Genomic DNA, 23,695 nt, shown 5'->3' with positions numbered 1-23,695 from the left:
TGCAGAAAATTACACTGAACTACTTTATATCTTGAATTTATAATTGATGTCATACTGTCCATAAACCAATCTGACCAGCTTCTTTCTGAGATTATTACTCCCAAGTCCGACTCCAATTTTTCCCTTGATCTTTGTAAACCTGGTTTTGCATGTTCACTTGGGAGAGCATAATACATTTATGTTATAAATTTGGGTGCATTCCCCATCGAGATCATCTGTTTTATTTCACTAATTTCAGGTGGGGTCAAGTTTGGTCACCATCTTTCTTTTAAGAATGATCTTAGCTGGAGAAAACAATGGAAGGTCCCATTGGCCACTTCATATTTATGTTTTAGTTGTTCATAAGAGTTCCTTCTGTGTAACAATCTTCAATACTTCTTATTCCTTTGTCATAACACAATTTCAATATTCTAATGCCCATGTTCAAAGGCAATAACATTTTTATATACTGGAGCTTTTATTAATATCCCGACTTTTTTCCTATACATTCATTAATTTCCTGCCACGTTCTGATCATATGTATTAGTATGGGATTATATCTTTTTTTAGTGATTTAACACTCCATATATAGAGAAAATCCTTTGCTTCTCCCTTTCCCATTCACTACATTCCCATGTGTTTTGATGCAATTAACCCTTCCTACTAAAGTAATCAGTAAATCTCTAAATCTGCAATTCTTTTTCTATCTTCCCCAAAAGAGGAACATAATTTAATTTATACAGATTCTGTAGAATATTGTCAGTTGCTATTCCAAGATATTTTATTCCGTCTGTTTTCCATTAAAATTTACTTCCTTTTTGAAACCTTTCACATTCTGTGTCAATGGCATTATCTCGGTTTTGTACATACTTATTTTGCATCAGATACTCTTCCATACTTTTCTTGTGTTTCTTTTCAATTTTCCAAAGATTTAACAGGGTCTGATAGGTAAAATAGCATGTCATCGGCGAATAGACTAATTTTGTGTTCTTCTTGTCCAACTTTGAAGCCCTTTAAATCTGGATCTTTTCTTATTATCTCTGCTAGCGATTGAATCGCTCGTATAAAAAGTGCTGGGGTCAGGGGGAATCCCTGTCTACTCAAGAACAATGCTGACATCTGACTATAGGTTATAATTTTAGCTTGTGGTTTATGATATAAAGATTTTATCCAGTTTATAAATGTTCTGCCTATGCCAAATTTTTAGATTTTTTTTAAATAGAAAGGGCCATTCCAAATGGTCAAATGCTTTTTCCACATCTGGGAAACTTTAATACTTTGATTCCTTTCAAATTTTGCCATATGTATTATATTAAATAACCTTCCTAGACTATTTGAGGAATGTCTTCCTTTAATAAATCCTATCTGGTCTGTATGTATCAGTTTTGGTAGATATTGTCCTAATCTATTAGCCAACATTTTATAATCAGCATTTAACAGTGAAATTGGTATCTATGACAAAGTCTTTAATGGATTTTTTGTTGTTGTACTATAATAATAGCGTTTGAGAATGATTCCGGGAGAGTTTATGCTTTCACTGCTTCATCCAGAACATCCATTAATAGGGGCATTAGCAATTATTTGAATTATCTGTAAAACTCTGGAGAGAATCCATCTTCCCCCGATGATTTATTAGCCTGTAGGGTACCCAGGGTGTTTTCAATTTCTTCTCTTATAAGGTGGGGGGGGGGGGGTGTCTAGTTCTACCTTTTCTCCCTCTTCTAATTTTGGAAGTGCAAGATTTGACAGAAATTCTTCCATTTCATTCTTATCTCCTAATAATTTTGATTTATATAATTTTGTGTAATATTGTCTTCTTCTTCTTCTTTCTTCTTTCTTTGGCTTGGCTTCGCGGACGAAGATTTATGGAGGGGTAATGTCCATGTCAGCTGCAGGCTCGTTTGTGGCTGACAAGTCCGATGCGGGACAGGCAGACACGGTTGCAGCAGTTGCAAGGGAAAATTGGTTGGTTGGGGTTGGGTGTTGGGTTTTTCCTCCTTTGTCTTTTGTCACTGAGGTGGGCTCTGAGGTCTTCTTCAAAGGAGGTTGCTGCCCGCCGAACTGTGAGGCGCCAAGATGCACGGTTTGAGGCGATATCAGCCCACTGGCGGTGGTCAATGTGGCAGGCACCAAGAGATTTCTTTAGGCAGTCCTTGTACCTCTTCTTTGGTGCACCTCTGTCTCGGTGGAGAGCTCGCCATATAACACGATCTTGGGAAGGCGATGGTCATCCATTCTGGAGACATGACCTACCTAGCGCAGTAGGATCTTCAGCAGTGTGGATTCGATGCTGTCGGCCTCTGCCATCTCGAGTACTTCGATGTTGGAGATGAAGTCGCTCCAATGAATGTTGAGGATGGAGCGGAGACAATGCTGGTGGAAGCGTTCTAGGAGCCGTAGGTGATGCCGGTAGAGGATCCATTATTATTGTCTTAATATCATTAATTCCTTTTGTTTATATTTTAGATAATCTGCCTGTTTTTAAGTTATGTTTTATTCTTGATGACCCCTCTGTTTTAACTTGCCAATTCGCCTAACTACAATATTTTTATTTATTATTTTAATATTTTAAGTTTTTTGATTGTAGTCATCTCTTGACCTCAAATTCTTTTCTTTGTTTGACCAAGGCAAGGCTAAAGTTCTGGCAAAAATATTTCTTTTTCACTGTCCACCATTCATGGGCCATTGTTATTTTTTGAATATTCATATGCTGCCCCCAAGATCGCATCCCACTCCTGGTAACTTTAAAGTCTTACCAGGATTGGTCATGGCCGTTGATCACTGGTACTTCTGGATCTTGCATTTAACTTGTTTTGCCTCAGCATTTGCAGGATCCACGTTTCAAAGAAGGTCACTGGGTCTTTTGCTTTGATTCCTTCTCCCAGTCCAATAATTTTTACATTATTATATCTGCTGAAATCTTCCACATGGACAATTTTGTTCATTATTCCTTTTTTTGTCTGTCCCATGTTTTTGCTTTTTCTTCCAGCATACTTGGCCTCTTTTTTGTTTTGTCCAGCTTAGCCTCCACTTGCATCATTCGTTCCGTTATTTTCCATGATTTCTAAAATTTGAGATGATATCATCGCTGATTCAATGCTCGTAAAGCATGTGCAGAATGTTTCTATCTTGGGGTGACCCCCCACCCCCTCGACCAGCTCTGCCAGATTCATCTGGCCCCACAGCCCTTTCTGTGCCACCTCTCATCAGGTTTTCACCTGATGTTCCTGTCTGAACTGAAGTTTCTTCAGTTTTTGGTTGCCTTGGTCATTATATCCATTTTTGATCATGAAATTCTGATTTTTGAACTTTCAAACTGTCTTCTTAATACCTTTTCCTGGAGAGCTCTTTCAGAACATGTCTGCTCAAATCCTCAATGTGGTCACGCTCCTGAGGCAGGTAAACTTGGTCTTCTTGGACTCTGCATAATGAATGTCCTTTTGAATTAGGTGGGGAATTCAGTCCATAGTGGTGAAAGGTTGAAAATATCTGCAAAAGTTCCAGCCAGTTATCCAAGCAGGTTTTAAGGACGCAGCCATGTACATCACCCGGGCCGTTTTCTGAGGCTGTGTCTTCCTGAAGGTACTTTTCTCATCAGCCTCAGAAACTGAGCAGAGTCACCTGGCTCACAAGAGCACATCATTGAGCTTGTCTGGAACAGATGTTTTGCCGTTAATGATACGACCCTGATTTACCTTTTTGGATGAGATGGCCTTGTAGAAAATGAGGCAAAGATTCTGGAGTAATTCACAAAACAAGGGCACAATAAATATGTTCGGACCCAAGATCTAAAGCAGATTCTTTCCCAAACTTCCTGTGTTATCCAAATATACACTGCATTGTCAATCCTTGTGTAACATCCCTCAAAAGAATAATTAAAATGCATTTACTATAAAACTGTTCAAACTTCATATTTTGCACATCATATTTTGCACATCCTGTATGTCGCAATCTTAGTTTCAAAATTCTCACTTCAAATACTCAGGTTCTCACAAAATAAAAATTGAATTTCTCTGAAACGTGTACAGTTCTCTACAATCTCAGTGAAAATCTGTTTGCAATCAGCACATAATTTTTTGGTTATTCAAAATAAGACATGTACAGCTGCTTTGCAAGTGACTGTTGGATTATAACATTCCAAACATTCATTAATTTTAAGAGATACAGCACAGCAACAGGCACACGTCACCCAAATGCACCCATGTGACCAACTAACCCGTACATCTTTGGAATGTGGGAGTAAATTAGAGCACCCAGAGGAAACCCATGCTGACCTGAGGAGAAGGTACAGTGTATGCTACAGATACTGTCCAATTAATTCATCAATTAGAAATGTTCACAAGATCCCCATTATAGAGAACATGCACTGAAGGAGTGAAAATGAAATTCAGCCAAAGATGGACAGCATCGAATGATTGGAAAGGCCGAGCTGGTTTTCTTTGGAGTGGAGAGGTTGAGTGGGATTGAGGTGTTTGTGGGGGGTGGGGTTGGTGGTGAGGAGAGGAAACAGTTGTCTGATTAGATGTACAAAAGTATGAGACATAGAAAGAGAAGCTGACCGGAATTTTGAAAAAGGCAGTGAACTGTTGAAGGAATTCAATGGGTCAGTCAATATTTATCAAGACGAAGATTTTTTTTTAAGAACAGTGAAACTATATGCATGAAGGGGGAAAGACCCACTCTCTGCAGATTCAGGTCACAGCCCTGGTCCTTGTATGGGCCGCAACTACAGATTTGAGAGAGGACTTTTTAAATTCAGATGAAATTAAAAACACATTGTCTGAGAGGGTGACAGAGGTTGGTACAAGATTGTTGAGATGAGCACCTAAAACACGTGGAAGGTGCAGGCCGAGTATGATTATTCTGGTTTAGTTCAGGATTGCCGGAGCTGTTGTAATGGCTGCACTGGTGCAGACCTGCAGTGAGAAGGGAGCAGAGAGACAGCGCTCCCGCGGGATCTAACCATCCAGTCCTAAAGTCGTCGGCTTTGTCGACTGTGGGGTCAATGCTCAACATGACGGTGCACACGATCAGCAGCAGGCCACAAGAGGTTGCAGACTCCAGGGAAGCAGAGGACTGGAGCAGGGCACCAGAAAACATGGAGAACTCCACCTGCTTGAAAAGGAGAAGCAGAGCACATGAAGATTCAGGACGGCGACCACGGTGGTAGACCAGCAAGGGTCATGCAGCTGAAGTACACACAGGCAGCAGGCTGTTGGCGACTCAAAGAAAGGAACCAGCACAGGCTGCTGGTGACTGCAGTCGAGGGATTCACACCCTGGGTACTGCTGGGGACTGGCATCAGACTGGCCGAAGGAGTATCAGTTATTGGAACCGGGATGAGAGAGGATGCAAAAGGTTTCCTGATCGTGTCGGAGGTTTGGATCGGAAGCTTGGTCTACTGATGGTTTGGACTGGGCTGTGTCGCTGCAGCAGTGCTGGAGGTGAATCCACAGATGCTCGGTGACACTAAGGGGACTCTTTTTTTGTTTTGCTTCTCTTTCTCAGACTGTCAGAGGAGCTTCAGGCAATTTCTGCCGGTGACGAATCGGTCTGCCAGAACGTTCTGAACGATGGGAGGAAACGGGAGCCCCAGAGAAAACCCACGCGGAAACAGAGAGAATGTACAAACAGCATAGGATTTGAATCCCGCTCCTGATCGCTGGCGCCGTAAAGGCACTGAGCTAACTGCTATACCGGCAGTGACGCTCTATTTATTGTTATTTTTATTATTGCTATTTAACAATAATGTTTATTTTATTTGCTCCATATGCAAGAAATATAGAGCAAAACCTTTTGGCCTGCACACTTATTTTCTGGAATTGAAGGCAATAGAAGAAAAGAATAATGTGGAAGCCAATTTATAGCCCAAGTTGGTTCCATGTCAGTCAAACACAACCACGCCAAAGCAAGGAATGCTTTGAAAACATTGTTAACGTTCTGCATTTATCTTGGTCATTCTTGGCTGTCTCCAAATTCCTCCAATTTTTTTAAAAATGTGTTGCTTGGCAACTATTCAGTCAAAGCTTAGGTCCTTTCCTTCTCCAAAAAACAAAGTTTTAATCTGTCCTGTTTCCATGCCTCCTGTTCACCTTGGGGTCCCCCCCCCTCAATAAAGGATTTCAGCATATGAACCCCCCCCCCTCCCTTCAATGTGATGTGGCCCCTGTTGAGGATGGCTGCTTCAGAGTACATGTAACAATTACCACAGGTCAATTCATCCATCCATCTGAACTAAAATGACCTAAAATGAAAGCAAACATCATGCTAGAGTGTTACAAAATCTACTTAAGGTTAATTCAACCCCCTCAACAATCTTCCTTTGTGCTCAGTCTAATTCCAGCCAGCAGAGGGTTTCCCCAGATTCCCATTTAACTCCTGTTTAAACAGTTCTCCTGATGCCATACTTGATCAAAAAACTGCCTTGATGTCAAGGCAGTAAATCTCATCTAACCTCTGTAATTCAGCACTTTCTCCGCGTTTTGAACTAAGGCACGAGCTGAGAGACTTTGGCGGAACCCAATCTGAACTTCTGTGAGCAAGTATCGATTGATAGCACCATCAATGTCTCTTATTTGATGTTACAATTCAAAATTGGCCAAACCAAGGTACACCACAGTCAAGTTTCTCTTACTAAAAGAGGACATAATACTGGGAACAAGCATTCATTTTGGTGAAAATGCTACATCCATTCAGAGGTTCCTACAAACTTGCCCTTCCATCAACTTTTTATGCAGTTAACCTCCAAAACTCCACAATATAGTTTAAAGTTCCATTTACATCTGCATCCAAGTCCTATCCTGATTCAAGTGAAGCACATCCAAAGGAACAGGTCTCTTCCTCTTCAACATTGGTGTCAGTGTCCTTTGATCATAAATCAACCTTTTCTATTTCAACCTTCAAACAATGCATTTAATCCTCTGACCCTGCAAACTCTTCACCAATTTTAACGTGGCTCTTTATAATTCAAGAGTATAACTCTTTCTCAGCAGAAATAGTCCTACCTCTGTTGTTTCTACCTATAAAGTCAGAAAACATCAAATAAGAGACATTGATGGTGCTATCAATCGATACTTGCTCACAGAAGTTCAGGTTGGGTTTCGCCAAAGTCTCTCAGCTCGTGCCTTAGTTCAAAATGCGGAGAAAGTGCTGAATTATAGAGGTCAGGTGAGATTTACTGCCTTGACATCAAGGCAGTTTTATGATCAAGTATGGCATCAGGAGAACTGTTTAAACAGGAGTTAAATGAGAATCGGGAAAAACCCTCTGCTGGCTGGAATTAGACTGAGCACAAAGGAAGATTGTTGAGGGGGTTAAATTAACCTTAAGTAGATGGATATTGTCACATCCAAAGATATTCAAGCAGATCACTGCAATACAATTCTCAACTGGTTTAAAATAAAGTACACTTGAACTAAAAATCACAATAACTGAGAAGTGTCAAGGTGCAAATTGCCTTGCAATGTTAAGATGAAATGAAAAAAAATCTACACAAGCTTCATAACAATATGGTTATCCTGGACACATGGGCCCCTTACTTGTCAAGAGAACACAAAAGTAAATGCACTTCCTGAGAAGACAGGTGGGCAAGGCTGCTGGCCACCACCCTGTTAACTTTCTACAAGAGCTCTATCTAGAGTCTCCTGCCTGGCTGCATCACAGTGTGATACGGTTGCTGTGGAGCATCATGTCGAAGGTCAATCCTCAGGACCACGAGGGCAGCAGGATCACTAGAGTCTCCCTCCCTTCCAATCAATGTGATTTACCAGGATCATTGTCCAAAGAGGGCTGCAAAATTAAGTGAGGAATCCCAACCCTCTGCATGCAGCATCGTCCAGCTGCAGCCCTCAGGAACGAGATACACGAGTATCAGAACCAGAGCCATTCAGCTGAGAAACAGCCTCTTCCCAAGGTCAGTAACACTGATGAACAAGTGATGAACTGCTCATACAAACCCTCCATGACTCTACTATTTATTTAACAATAATATTTTAACATTTGTATATACATACTGTGCATATGTATCTTGTCTGTCTGTGTGTTATGCCTGTATGCATGGTTGCAGTATTTTCTACAGAGAACCGGAAAATAGTGTTTTGACGGGTTGAACTTGTACAATTGATTGATAAATAAATTTAAACTACAAAATTCCAATCATTTCAGTATGCTAACGCCCATTTCCAATGTCAGAGGAAGCAATCCTGTAAAAGTCATGATCATTTGAAACTGACATTCCCCAGTATAATTAATTAAAGCCAGAAAATCTGATTTTTTTTAGTTCTGTGAAGCAACCTCTTTACAAGATTGAAGTCTACTTCCTGTTCAGAAGCAACTCAAAATAACACTGATCTATTCAAGTGAAGGGCATTAATCTCACTTGAACAATGATCAGATGGATCTTCAGGGTAGAAGTGACCAAAAGATTGTGCTATTTCACCTTCTAAAACTGCCAAGCTTGTCATTTTCAACAAGTCCAGAGTGCAACATTAAAATGGAAATTCATTTCTTCCTTTGGAATGCATCACTGGCATTTGCAAACAGGGATACAGTATTTATTTTTTATAAATAGGCTTTCAGAAGTGTTAGAGAGGACCCCGATTTCAATTTTTGAAAGTGCCAAAAATTGTCAGAGTCCAATACAAGTTCTGAAGTGATAATGTTGACAGAAACAAGTTTCAGAAATTAATGTTTAAATCATCATCATCTTGCACTGCATTTTAAAATTTTCTTTGAAGGCACTGATTAATACTTAAATGTGGATCGTGAACACAACCTTACCCCATCTCTCTCTCCCCGGTTTTGAACTTCCTGTGGCAACTTAAATCTGTGAACACAAGTCCGCCTTTGAGCACTAGTGCCATTGCCAGAACAAACACTGCCCTCGCCCTGTGCTCAGAAACATTTTCAGAAGATGGTCCATCAAGTAAGATGATTACTAGCATTTCCTGGCCCAAAAAGCATGAAAAAAAAATCAACAAAATCTGTGCATTTAACCTGAGAGCTTGTTACCAATGGCTTACGTCAACATTTGCATTATAATCCTCTTCAATCTTTGTAATGATTTAACTACAAAACAAATGCATTTCCTCCAGAATTCACTGAACCCTCAACTTCCACAGCAGCTACTCTTCCCTCCTACCGGACCTAGTCAACCTCGTGGAAGGTTGACTTTGGGTTTGGTTTGTTTGGATCTCCCACCTGGCCATCCTAAATACATTTTGGAGGAATGTTCCCTGCAAACTTCAGTCAATACTCAGGAGAGATGGTACCCCGAGTATTGACTGAAGTTTGCAGGGAACCATCTCTCCTGAGTATTGACTGAAGTTTGCAGGGAACCATCTCTCCTGAGTATTGACTGAAGTTTGCAGGGAACCATCTCTCCTGAGTATTGACTGAAGTTTGCAGGGAACCATCTCTCCTGAGTATTGACTGAAGTTTGCAGGGAACCATCTCTCCTGAGTATTGACTGAAGTTTGCAGGGAACCATCTCTCCTGAGTATTGACTAAAGTTTGCAGGGAACCATCTCTCCTGAGTATTGACTGAAGTTTGCAGGGAACCATCTCTCCAGAGTATTGACTGAAGTTTGCAGGGAACCATCTCTCCTGAGTATTGACTGAAGTTTGCAGGGAACCATCTCTCCTGAGTATTGACTGAAGTTTGCAGGGAACCATCTCTCCAGAGTATTGACTGAAGTTTGCAGCGAGCCATCTCTCCTGAGTACTGACTGAAGTTTGCAGGGAACTATTCCTCCAAAATGCATTTAGGATGGCCAGGTGGGAGATCCAAACAAGCCAAACCCAAAGTCAACTTGCCACGAGGTTGACTAGGTCCGAGCTTTTATCCCCCCACCAACACAGCTCTCAACTTCAGCAGCACCTCTGACCAATGTGCTTCTCCCCTACCTTTTCATTGAATCAATGCAGTCCTTCCTAAGTTTAGAGAAAAAAAAAAATCAGACAATGTCAAAGATGTAAAGGTAAGATGTGGGGCCCATTCATGACCATAATTTAACGAATTTGGACGCTCCTGCACAGCGTTGTCTGGTCTCCGAGTGTCATTTCCTATTTTATTAGATCTGCAAGTTTGCCTTGTTTAGAGGGAGGGGTTTGATTATTAGGATTATTTTTCTCTTTTTTTTCAATAATTTGATGTAATGGGTTTAATTTGAAAGAGTGTATATTATGTATCATCAAGGTTTTATTTTTGAAGTGTTCAATTTTTTTTGTCCAGCGTATGTTTAATTACACTCAAAAATATTTTAAAAACAAAGAATCACTGCCACAATAGCTTGGCCTATCTCCACTCTACTTACATTTCTGGTTTGATACTGTGCCTGTCAGTCATTCAATCTCTCAAAATGGCTGGCTTCTGCCATGAAATGGGAGCAACAATTAAACATCAGTGAGACACAATAACTCTAACCTGCTGACACACTAAAGATCAACATTATCTACTCCCCCCACTCTGGCTATTAACCAAATTATTCAGCATTTAACTTAGAAGCAATTATGCATAGAATAAGCAGCAGGCACTCACAAGCATCTCCGGCTTGGAGCCAGTTTTGCCTGCCCATCCCAGTTTACTCAACGCGGATAATAAAACCACACGTTTGTACAGCACCTTTAACATTATACAATAAAAAAAGTTTAAAGTTGCTTCACAAGAGAGTAAATAAACAAAATTTGGCTAAAAGCCATACAAGGAGATATGGGCACCTTGTAGTACGAGAGGGAAGTCCTGAATTTAAAAAGTTTGATATGATTGATCTAACCAGTGCTATTCATGTAATTGCGAGATAAATGCAGAGTTGTCCGGGTAGCTAACCCAGTACTTTCTTTCTGGTGAAATATTTCATCCTCTTCTTGGTTCAGTTCCAAAGTGTCAGATGCAAAAAATATTTAACAGCACAAATCTCCAAAACCAGTTTTCACTGACATTTGGGCAAAAACTATACAAACCCAAGAAAGCAAAATGCATTATATAATCACACCACACATTGACCACCTGTAGTGTTGCACAGTAGCAGAGACAGCTTTTGAAGCTCATTTTCCAAAAATATAAACAAGTGCAAGTGACAATGGGCAAAAGGTTGTTATAGGAAAGTTAGACAAGTTCAAGGCCCAAGTCTTTGAGTGTGTGAAAGCTACAATGCTGCAGTTTCAGTGTTAACATCCTAGTTACAAAGCTATAATAGTCTTTTGAGGAGGATGTTTAATCACAAAACTTCGGCCATTAAAATCTAAAATTCAGTAAAAATGTAAACCTTTAAGTGACTACTTATTTCAACTTACCTTTTATTAAACTGACAAAACAGTGGACAATGAGTTACTAATTTATTGAAGAAATGAAACTGACTTACCAAACAACTGCTTGATAATATTTACTGATTCCATTCTTGTTTGACTCGACTCTACAAAGCCCAAATGAAATCAATCATGCCACAACTATCAGCACAAACTCCCCAATCCTAGGGCACGTGACCAATTAGTAAATCAACTCAAAAGATTGCAGCTAACTCACAACCACTCATTGGAAAGGGTTTGGTTTGAAGTTTCACAGGAGTGTCTATTAAATGAATCATGTTGTTATGGTAACAGATCCAAAAAAAATTCACCAGTTACAAGAATGTTTAAATTAGAATTGGTGTTCCACAAAACACTGCAATATCTTCCAACTTCTACTTCCTCTTTAACCTTTCATTCATTTCTTTCAAATGTACATCATCACAGTTTATCATCAATCCTATTCCAGTTGGGACGTACGTACAAAGAAACGCCATGACAGTCTCCCATCTACCAACTTCAACAACAGCGTCTGAGGAAGTTGCACAATACAGTGATGACATCTGCCTAGTCAATACATGTAATACAAGGTTAAATTCTGTGATCATTGGAGTTCTTTCCTCCTCAAGTGTCAAAGCACCAAGACAATAAGGAAGAAATACAATGAATATTTGCAGATCAGGCCCATCGAGAAATACTACCATCTCTCAACTGATTATTCCAATATTATCAGTTCTATTTTAGAGTGCAGAAAAACAGGATTGTAGTGATTGTAGTGCAAAACGCAAAAGTGAGGGAGAAACTCAGAAGGCCATGCAGCATCTATAGGAAGTAAAGGGTAATCAACGTTTTGGGCCTTCGTCAAGAGCAAAAAGCAGGCAGGTCTGAAAATATAGGGGGATGAGAGGAAGGAAGGGGCAGGAGAGGAGCGCAGGCCAATGGTGAATATGGGTGCGAGGGCAGAAGAGGAAAACAGTTGAGGTCATAGTTGAGGGGGGTAGCTAGCTGAATGGAGAGGGAAGGAGATAGCAGTTTGACATAATGCCTTTACAGCACCAGCGATCAGGATCAAGGTTCAAATACCGCGCGCGCCGTCTGTCAGGAGTTTGTATGTTCTCCCCATGTCTGCGTGGGTTTTCCTCGGGGGCTCCAGTTACCTCGACTACACTCCATCACACCCTGTCCCCTCTCAATTTCTCTGTCTTCACTGCATCTGTTCCCAAGATGAGGTTTTCCGATCCAGGTGCCTTTGCCACCAACTCCTCCCCCTTTTGTTCAGATGCCTGCCGGCATTCTCTCATACCTTGATGAAGGGCTCAAGCCTGAAACGTCGATTATGTATTTCTACCTTTGCTACATAAAGGACACTGTTTGACCTGCTGAGCTTCTCCAGCATTTTGTGTTTTTAACTTCAACCACAGGCTCTACAGATTTTTGTGATTTACTACTCTCCACTGTACACCTGTAGAATTTTGAGTCTTCAATGACATACCAAATCTCCTTAAATACCTCACAAAGTATAGCTGCTTATGAGCCTCCTTCACGACTGAATTGACATTGAAGCACCAGGACAGATCCTCTGAGATGTTGACACCCAGGAATTGGAAGTTCTTTACCTTCTCCACTATTGAGCCCTCAATGAGGACTGCGTCATGTTTCCCTGACTTCCTCCTGAAATCCACAATCGTCTCCTTGGTTTTGCTAGCATTGAGTGGAAGGTTGTTACAGTGACACCACTTAACGAGCTGATCTATCTCCCTCCTGTAAACTTCCTCAACACGGTTTGCGATTCTGCTGACAACCATGGTGTCATCGGCAAACTTGTAGATAGCATTGGAATTGTGCCTGGCCACCCAGTCATGGGTGTATAATGAATAGAGCAATGGGCTAAGCACGCATCCTTGAGGTGCGCCTGTGTTGATAGTTAGTGAGGAGACATTGCTTTCATTTCATACTGACTGTGATCTTCTGATGAAGTCAAGGCTCTAGTTGCAGAGCCCCAGGGTTTGAAGCTTCTTGACCAGCACTGAAGGAATATGGTGTTGAAGTATGAGCTGTAGACTATGAAGAGAAGCTATATATATACAATGAGTAGCTGTTTTCAAGGTGATCCGGAGCTGAATGGAGAGCCAGTGATATTGCATCTATTGTGGAGCAAATTGCAGTGGGTCCAGATCTTTTCTTACATACGTGTTAATTCTGGCCATGACCAAACTCTTAAAAAGCTGATGAGTGATAACCATTGAGGCAGCTCACACTTTTTTTCTTGGGCACCGGGATGATGGATGCGCTTTTGAAGGAGGTGGGAACCTTTGACTGCAGCAATGGGGGGTTAAAAATGTCCATGAACCGTCCGGCTAGTTGGTTGGCACAGACAGTGCAGATCATGATTTTGCTCTACAAGAATCCAAAAACATGCCACTGTTCATTCATGATACTAACAGTCTCACAAATCAATCACACAGGCTTCAAGAAGTTGGGGAAAATTAAAATTTAAGCAACCCAACCCTGTTCTATAGCTCCATCCTCAAAACAAAGATTGGGGAAAATGGCAATTTTCCTTAATGCAAATCTATAATGTTTAATGTTATCTTATTCACAGCTGCTTTGCTATAAAGTTTAAGAATGTCCCAAAATGATTGGCTGATTTTTCTGTCCCTCATAGCAAAAAAAATTCAAAGGGGTAACCGATAATAGTTCCAAAATAACATTTACATTTCACAACCACAAACATTCCTATCAATTGAAGGATAGACTGCAGACATATAATTTAAATGAAAATACAAATTAAATGTGCTCAAAAATAACTTGAAACATGGGTCACAAATGCTGCTTTGCAAGACTGTTCACAGTCAGATTTCCTTGCTCGACTACCCTTCTGAACTTGCTGAGCGACTTTGCACTAGCCTGAATAAGAAACCATTATGGAGCCACACAGCTAAAGAGGATGGAAGGCAAGAGTCTTGTCACAAGACCAGAAATACAATATTAAAGTTAGGGATAAATAAGTACTTGAAATGCAGCTCAGAAATATTTTCACTCAAGTTTAAAATTCCAGTTCCCCAAATTACAAGATTCTGATGTTAATCCAAGCTCCTTGTTGGTTTTAAATCTTCAGTTTTGTGTTAAAGATTGAGAAATATGGGATTAAAATCAAATAATCAGGTGCACAAATAGGAAATAAATACAAAAGTCTGCAAACACTAGGCACTTACAAGCAGGGAAAACACCCCGTCTGTAAGATCTTCGCCCTTACGCCTAAAGACTTACCTCTTTGAATGCCGAGGCCAGCTCCAAGGCGCCAATTCCAACCCTTCTTGGGGAAGGATAATCGGCAGAGTGCTGTGTTCCGCCACCTGACCTGAATGTACAGCCACTGTAAGCGGCTGGATAGTGGTGGGTTGATGACACCTGACCCATCTCCCCACTCACCCCTCTCCTTTCATGAGCCCCTCAAGGCAGAGGCAACGTAGGCCATCAGGAATTGTCAGGAAGCAGCTGTTGCGGGCTGTGACAGCCTCACCGGGCTGCTTCGGCCTTCAAGGCCACTCTCTGCGGCTCAAAACGCAGCAGAGCAATGGCCGTCTTCCCAAACCATAATCCCCCCACGCAGCTGGAATTGTTCTGGGAAACACAGCAGTTCCAGCTGCATGGGGGATTATAGGTAGGGAAGATGGCCATTGCTCTGCTGCACGTTTATGGCAGGTGGCGCTATGACACCAGTCGCCCCCACCTCCATCGACTCCAAAGGGCACCACGAGGCACGTCTCCATGTGAATGTGATGCAGGAGCAGCCTTTTAGGGCTGCTGTCTAAAAGGTAAGGTTTAGATCCACTCTTGTAGCCGGCCTCCAGGTGAGGCCTGACATGAAATGGCCTACTGATTGTAGTCAAAATGCTGAAGGAACTCAGCCGGTCTCGCAGTGAACATAGGAGATCAAGATATATTAGTGATATTTCTTTAAAGTTGCAATTTCACCTAATCTATTTCAGGCTTGATAAAGGATAGAGGCACAAAATGTTGACTGACCATTTCTACCCAGCAGATTTTTATCTAATGATATTTTATGAACTAAGTTGCACTAATGCAAAGGAAATCCCCACTTTTTGCAGTTGCCCCATATTAGAACACTTCAACTCCTAATTCCGTCTCTTTTGCAATTTACCTGTCAAGATGTAGCAAGACCTTATCAATTAATTTCATTCAGATAACAGATGATTCAGACTAGATAATAATCAGCAAATATTTACAAATACAAGAGCATTGGAATCAAATTATGGTATTTGTTCTTTTTAAGTTAATTAATGCTTCCTTGAACAGAATTCAAATAAGATAGATTTTTTTCTTCTTCTTTGGCTTGGCTTCGCGGATGAAGATTTATGGAGGGGTTTGTCCATGTCTGCTGCAGGCTCGTTGGTGACTGACAAGTCCGATGCGGGACAGGCAGGCACGGTTGCAGCGGTTGCAAGGGAAAATTGGTTGGTTGGTGTTGGGTTTTTCCTCCTTTGTCTTTTGTCAGTGAGGTGGGCTCTGCGGTCTTCTTCAAAGGAGGTTGCTGCCCGCCGAACTGTGAGGCGCCAAGATGCACGGTTGGAGGCGATATCAGCCCACTGGCAGTGGTCAATGCGGCAGGCACCAAGAGATTTCTTTAAGCAGTCCTTGTACCTCTTCTTTGGTGCACCTCTGTCTCGGTGGCCAGTGGAGAGTTCGCCATAGAACACGATCTTGGGAAGGCGATGGTCCTCCATTCTGGAGACATGACCCACCCAGCACAGTTGGGTCTCCAGCAGCGTGGATTCGATGCTTGCGGACTCTGCCAGCTCGAGTACTTCGATGTGGGTGACGCCTCGGATGCCCCCCCCCCCCAAGTTCCTCAACATGGTTATCCAACTGCACGAAAACCGACAAGGTCGGGTCAGATACAGCAATGAGCTCTCCGAACCCTTCTCCATTGACAACGGCGTGAAGCAAGGCTGCGTCCTCGCACCAACCCTCTTAAGATAGATTTATGCACCATATATATCTATTATGATTTATGCATTTTGTTTGTATGCTCACATGATATGACTGAATAAAGAAATAAAAGTTTGAAAACAAATTCCACAATTACCTGTTTGCCTTGAACTTTAAATAAAGGCTCAACTAATGTTCGAATAAACATGCTCTAATAATAAACATATTCTATCATTAGCAGGATACTCAAATAAATACCATTTTTAAGTAAAAGAGACTTAATAGGGTTCTGTATAAAAGGGTACTCCAAGAAAATGACATGTTATAGCTATCAAATAGTTAATTTGATGGCAGTCTCTTCAATCTGAGGTGCCTGCAAGCTCACACCAAGACACAAGAGAAACTTGTCTGTGAACTACTCTTTGCAGACGATGCCGCTTGAGTTGCCCATTCAGAGCCAGCTCTTCAGCGCTTGACGTCCTGTTTTGCGGAAACTGCCAAAATGTTTGGCCAGGAAGTTAGCCTGAAGAAAACGGAGGTCCTCCATCAGCCAGCTCCCCACCATGACTACCAGCCCCCCCACATCTCCATCGGGCACACAAAACTCAAAACGGTCAACCAGTTTACCTATCTCGGCAGCACCATTTCATCGGATGCAAGGATCGACAACGAGATAGACAACAGACTCGCCAAGGTAAATAGTGCCTTTGGAAGACTACACAAAAGAGTCTGGAAAAACAACCAACTGAAAAACCTCACAAAGATAAGCGTATACAGAGCCGTTGTCATACCCACACTCCTGTTCGGCTCCGAATCATGGGTCCTCTACCGGCATCACCTATGGCTCCTAGAACGCTTCCACCAGCATTGTCTCCGCTCCATCCTCAACATTCACTGGAGCACTTTCATCCCTAATGTCGAAGTACTCGAGATGGCAGAGGTCGACAGCATCGAGTCCACGCTGCTGAAGATCCAGCTGCGCTGGGTGGGTCACATCTCCAGAATGGAGGACCATCGCCTTCCCAAGATCGTGTTATATGGCGAGCTCTCCACTGGCCACCGTGACAGAGGTGCACCAAAGAAAAGGTACAAGGACTGCCTAAAGAAATCTCTTGGTGCCTGCCACATTGACCACCGCCAGTGGGCTGATATCGCCTCAAACCGTGCATCTTGGCACCTCACAGTTCGGCGGGCAGCAACCTCCTTTGAAGAAGACCGCAGAGCCCACCTCACTGACAAAAGGCAAAGGAGGAAAAACCCAACACCCAACCCCAACCAACCAATTTTCCCCTGCAACCGCTGCAACCGTGTCTGCCTGTCCCGCATCGGACTTGTCAGCCACAAACGAGCCTGCAGCTGACGTGGACATTTACCCCCTCCATAAATCTTCGTCCGCGAAGCCAAGCCAAAGAGTTAATTAATAGCTGGACCTGTGAAGCAGCAATGCTTTTTTTAAAAAAACAAAAATTGACTTTATTCACAATAAATTATTTACAAAAAGAAAACTGTTCAAAGTCTTTTTACATCCTTAGTATCACACATTTCCATCAGTGTACATTGTTACATTCATTTTCTATGTAAAGAAAAATCAGAGAGGCATGATTCAGGGATCATTCAGGGATCAGAGGTGGAGACAGGGTGAGCAACTTTAAATTCCTGTGAGTCATCATCTCAGAGGACCTTTCCAGGACTCATCACATCACTGACACAATGAAGATGTAATCGGCTTCCTTGCAGAAGTTCCATATGTCATCAGAAACTATGGTAAACTTCTGCAAATGTGAAGTGGAAAGTTTGCTTACATGCAACATGGCCTGGTATGGGGGCACCAAGATCTCTGAGCAAAGAGCCCTGCAAAAGGTAGAGTGGGCACAGCTGAATACATCACAGGCAAAATTCTCCCCACCAGTGAGAGCATATACATGCAACACTGCTGTCGGAGAGCAGCAACAATCAATAAGGATCCACACAGGAAGGAGATACAGGTGCCTCAAGACTCTTACCTCCAGGCTCCGGAACAATACAACCATCACACTCCTGAACAACAAACTCATTTAGAGTCTCTTTTAAGGACTTGTACTTTACTCATTATTTATTCCTGAATATCTATATTCCTGTATTTCCACAGTTTATTTACATTTCTTTCTTCTCAAACACAGTTTACAGTTACTGGTAATTAGAAATTCAGACTGCCCTGCAGGAAAAAAGAATCTCAGAGTAGTTTGTTAACACTGCTACTTGCTGCAGCAGTGAAATCCTGACATAAGCCAAGTTGTTTTTGAACAAGGGCAGCAAGGTTAGTGTAGTGGTTAAGACTAGAGCCGCTTTCAGGTGGTCAGAACACCCGACTGTAAAGCCGCCTATTCTACCCCAATGCGGCTGTCAGGAGGCCACCTGAAAGTGAAAACCCAGCCAGGAGGCGCACTTACCTAACCCTCCTCTTGTAGGTATATTCTCTGGCTTGGAGAATCCCCCATTGCACCTGAAAGCAGCAATGGGACTACGGCCACAGTCTACAGGGGCCAGCATTCGCTCGGACACAGCTCTCCTTCTGCCAGCACTTTCAGGTGACAGAAAGGCGTCTTCTCCGAGGCCACCTGAACATCCCAGCTGCACTCCTCCAGCCACGTCTGCCGATGCATTATCTACGTCCGAGCACCTGAAAGCGGCTATTGTTATTACAGCACCAGTGACATGAATTCAAATCCAGCGACGTCTCTAAAGAGTTTGTATGTTCTCCCGTGTCTACGTTGGTTTCCTCAGATGTTCCAGTTTCCTATCATGTTTCAGACTTTATGGGGTTTGTGGGTTAATTGGTCACATGGGTGTATTTGTGCAGTGCGGGCTTCTGGGCCATGCTGTATCTCCAAATTCAAGTTAAAAATTAAATTAAATATTACAAAAATGGGCATACAAGATAACATTTTTGTTGTAAAATTCCTCCATTATTACATCTGCCTGGTCTCATCACTGAAACACAACTGGGGTTTCCAGCCATTAGTGCTGCAATAATTTTCCTCTTGATTATAGTTGCTGAGGTCAACAATTTGATTTCATACTGTGGCCAGCATGACTTTAATAATGACTTGAATTTTATCTGGATTAGCATGGTGATACTGGAAGCTAAATTTTAGTAGCCTTTATGCTTTACAACCATTCAGCATGCATTTTGAAGAAATAACATACCCAATGTATCCTTCAGGTTTTTCACAATGGAAGCTTTCCTGGCACTGTTTTTCCTTTCCACATAATTTGAAGGTACAAATCCAGTTTTGTTGGTGGAGTTCCGAACACGCCACCATGATTTGGAGTCGTCCAACAACCACAACCGCTCGTTCTTCTTTATGTCCAGTTCTTGCTCCTGCTGGGCCACATAGTCAAACTTGGCAATTACTATTACCTCGTCCGTCATCTTCCCGTGGGATCAGCACTAAGTTAAAAGATAATACCAATGTTAACAAAATATTGCAGGGGAAAAAACTCAATGCTTGTTTCAAATATTGTTAAAGGAAGTTAACTTGTATAACCCTATTTTTCAGACTATTGACAAACTCAAACACAATGTATGATTTTTAAAATGTCGTTGTTACATCCCATTAGCTACATCTTCTACAAAAATATTCAAAGCCCTCAGGAGTAAATTTTGAAGAATTTACTTCAAAGAATCCAGACTCAATATTCTATTCACTCATTAATCCACCACAGAAGTGACTTATGGTTTGAGTCCTGAATATTTTCCATCATTGAATGGTCTTTCTCACATGTTCACACTCCCATCTCTTAATAAGGAAATATAGAGTAAAAGGCCTGTGACAGAAACAAACAATTCACAGAAAGATTGCAATTGTAAAAGTACCATTGTTCACGCAAGTGATACAACTTATGGCTTGATTCTTGAATGATTCCATGGCTCTATTGATCTGCTGTCATTTTTCTATTAATCGTCAAGTTCAAACATATCACTCCACCTTTCTACTGTGCATTAATTGCCTGCCTTGTTTTGCCACTGAACAAAACATGACTATATAACAATAAATGTGATTGTATGACATCTTCAATGACACCTTTCAGTCACAAGACCTGACATTCTTTTTTCATACATCCAAGTTATTTTCTCCCCCATCCCAACTCAAAAGGTCATTTGCTTCTACTGTATACGTTGTTGTATAGAATGAATTTGAATAGGATGACCCCAGAACTTCCACTTAAAATGCTAGTTTTGAATCATATCCTTTTAATAAGACAACCACCCCTCAAAAACCTGCAACTTACCAATGACCAAAGGATGCTGTTAAAAGCAAATTACATTATAACAACAAAATGATCATTGAGAGTTTTAAAATTTATTTGGATATTTTAAAATTAACCACTGTTGGCTCCTGTAGAGGAGCCGATGCAGTCGGACCGGGCAGATGGACCCTGTGAAAGAGTGCAGAGACTTCACAAATAGCTAACAGGCCATGCATGAGATTGCATCAGAGCATTATTATCACACAAATCAAGACCTGGCTATGTACAAAGGTAAGATCTTTCTGGGAAAACCTGAGTGACAAAAATTACCAAAGTGGATTTTCCACAGGGTCCAGGTGTACCTTCTGGGAGGCATTAGGGACATGAGTTTAGTCTATTCAAATACCAAATTTTGTTCATAAAGGTCACCTTGGCGGTAGGTGGGAAGTGTATAGCGGTTTTGTGGAGTCCGACCACCAACTAAATACCACACGATGGAATATGGAAATGTAGAGTTGCATTCTCTTAGAGAAAATAATGTACAATCTAAGGAGGAAACGTGGCAACCTTACTTGAAATATATTGGCGCATAGATTGATTAGTCCCCCCACTTCAAAATAGGGGTTCTGTAGCAGCCTGTCCCAGCAGGAAATGAATATGATTAAAGTGGGACATGATGCAGGCAACGTGTTTTTCAGTTTCGCTTTGAGGTTTTTTTTAAACTTTCTTTTTAATGCAATTTAATTGTATCAATAATTTAATTGACTGTACTTTCAATTGCATGAAGTTGGGGGAAGGGGATAAGTACAAACTATGTTACATGAATGTTTAAAAAAAATTATACGGTTTGTTTGAATTTTATGAATCGATGAAAATTAAAACAAAATATTTTTTTTAATTGCATCAGAGCCGGCAGGAAGATGGCAGAGGTGTTGTGACTTCATCGTCAAGCTAAAAATTTTAGACGCTTTGTACAAGATGACCCCAAATTTTATGGTGAAAATTGTGTTGAGGATTGTCCTATACAACAGAATGTGCAGTGTTTGTTCTTACAGGATACACTAACTGGGTTAACATTTTCCACTCATCAATACTTCAGTACACAGTTAAACCAATTTAAATTAATACAAAGTGCCAAGTTTCAAAAGACAAATGACAAAGGACATAAGGCATTTTTCACATTGAAAGAAAATGTGGATTCTCTTGTTTTTTTTTAAAAAGAAACTAGAAAATTCCACAAAATCTCTAAGGAAAAAATCTTATGTGACCTCAGAAGCAGCAGCAATAATTTTTTTTAAATTGAAATTTGAAATTGGAAATGCTGGAAATATTCAATAGGTTTGGCAGTGTTGGGGCAGAGAGTGACAATTAACGATTCACATCAATGACCGATCAGAATTTGAACAGAAAGTGAATCATGTTATGCATCAAATATTAGAGCAAATTAAACATCCGGCAAGGTGGAGACCAAGAGGTAACAAATGTACTGGTGCCAGATGAGAGAGGCTCACTGCTCATAGCACTGCAGTTTTGCCACGGAAAGGCTCTTCTCCAGCGCCATCCCCTCATACATGCCCAGCAGCTGGGTACTGCAGATGGAGATGAGCACCACGGGGGTGCTCTTGCACCTGGTGCTGGAGACGTGCGACAGCAACATGTGCTCGCGCCTCTGCAGCATGTGGGCCAACTTCACCCAGTCTGACGCGGGCGCCGGCCTGGAGGGCATTGAGCTCAGCTCCCAGATGTACAAGCTCAGCAATGGGCACTTTTACCAGGCCAAGAAGGACAGCCGCCTTACGATCATAGCAGAGAGAATTAAAATACTGAAACAGTGGCATGCAGAGCACGAGTTGCAGAATATCTGCAATGTGAGGTAAGGCCAATGGGAGAGGACAGAGTGGTGGTGGATGATTGCTTCTCAGACTGGAGGTCTGTGATTTGTGATGTGCCTCAGGTATCTATGTTGGGACTATTATTGTTTGCTGCCTTTATCGATGATCAGGATGATAATATGGTAAATTGGATCAGCAAGTTTGCTGACACCACCAAGATTGGGGGCGTTATGGACAGCGAGGAAGGCTTTCATAGTTTGCAAAGGGATCTGGGCCAACTGGAAAAATGGGCCAGAAAATGGCAGATGAAAGTTAATGCAGTCAAGTGTGAGGTGTTGCATTTTGGAAGGACAGACCAAGGTAGGACAAACACAGTAACTGGTAGGGCACGGAGGAGTGCAGAGGAACACAGGGATCTGGGAATACAGATACACAACTCCCTGAAAGTGGCATCACCAGGTTGCAAAGAAAGCTTTTGGTATCTTGGCCTTTATAAATCAAAATATTGAGTACAGAAGTTGCATTGTTATGGTGAGATTGTACAAGACATTGTTGAGGCCAAATTTGGAATATTATATGCAGTTCTGGTTGCCAAACAACAGGAAGGATATCAGTAAGATTGAAAGACTGCAGAGAAGATTTACTAGGATGTTGCCAGCTCTTCATGAATAGAGTTACCAGGAAAGATTAAACAGGTTAGGACTTTATTCCTTGGAAGAATGAGGGGAGATTTGATAGGAGTTTACAAAATTACAAGGGGTATACACAGAGTAAATGCAAGTGGGCTCTTTCCACTTAGATTAGGAGAGATAAATACAAGAGGACATGGCTTTGGGGTGAAAGGGGAAAGGTTTAAGGGGAACATTAGGGGGAACTTTTTCCATTCTAAGAGTGATTGGAGTGTGGAACAAGCTGCTATCTGATGTGGTAAATATGCACTCACTCTTAAGTTTTAAGAATAAATTGGATTGATACATGGATGGGAGAGGTCTGGAGGGTTATGGACTGGGTACAGGTTAGTGGGACTAGTGGAATCATGTTTTGACACAGACTAGAAGGGCAGCTTTGCTGGAAAGACAGGCTAAGTTATTGTTACAGGTACATAATCTTTCTTTAACACTGGCCAATTCTAAAGTAAATTGGAAGGTTGGTTATCTGAAATGGTTGAATTCAATTCCAAGTTCCAAGAGGTGTAATGTGCAGCTCAAAAAAAGATAGTTCCTTCAACTCACAATTTACAAGATTAAAGGGATAGGTCTGAGTGGAATTGGAAAGGAGAACTCACATGAAAGGCTACTCTAATTTAGATCTTAATTTCTGTCTCCTCCACAGGTCTGATAGCTGCTCATGGGAAATCAGAATGTTCCCACTTTCAGCAGACAACATTTCCGTGAGCAAGATACCCATTATATCTTTCC

The 23,695-nt window shown here is 41.5% G+C and overlaps 1 protein-coding gene across 4 annotated transcripts in view; it reads right to left on the bottom strand.

Moving 5' to 3' along the window:
• Positions 1–23,695, bottom strand: part of LOC138742336 (SH2/SH3 adapter protein NCK1-like) — a 158,331-nt gene that overhangs the window by 23,538 nt on the left and 111,098 nt on the right. For 2 of the 4 annotated variants that reach the window (XM_069896617.1, XM_069896618.1), the window contains exon 3: positions 19,402–19,645. In XM_069896617.1, coding sequence (XP_069752718.1) covers positions 19,402–19,627 — 226 coding nt within the window. In that variant the 5' untranslated portion in view covers positions 19,628–19,645. Of the gene's footprint in view, positions 1–11,339; positions 11,462–19,401; positions 19,646–23,695 lie in introns of those variants that run through there. The other 2 variants (XM_069896619.1, XM_069896620.1) reach the window with 2 other exon arrangements.

Source organism: Narcine bancroftii, chromosome 9 (genome assembly GCF_036971445.1).
Source record: "Narcine bancroftii isolate sNarBan1 chromosome 9, sNarBan1.hap1, whole genome shotgun sequence".
Classification (NCBI taxonomy): domain Eukaryota; kingdom Metazoa; phylum Chordata; class Chondrichthyes; order Torpediniformes; family Narcinidae; genus Narcine; species Narcine bancroftii.
Note: the sequence above shows the minus strand (reverse complement) of the source record. Positions and strands in the feature narration are given on the sequence as shown.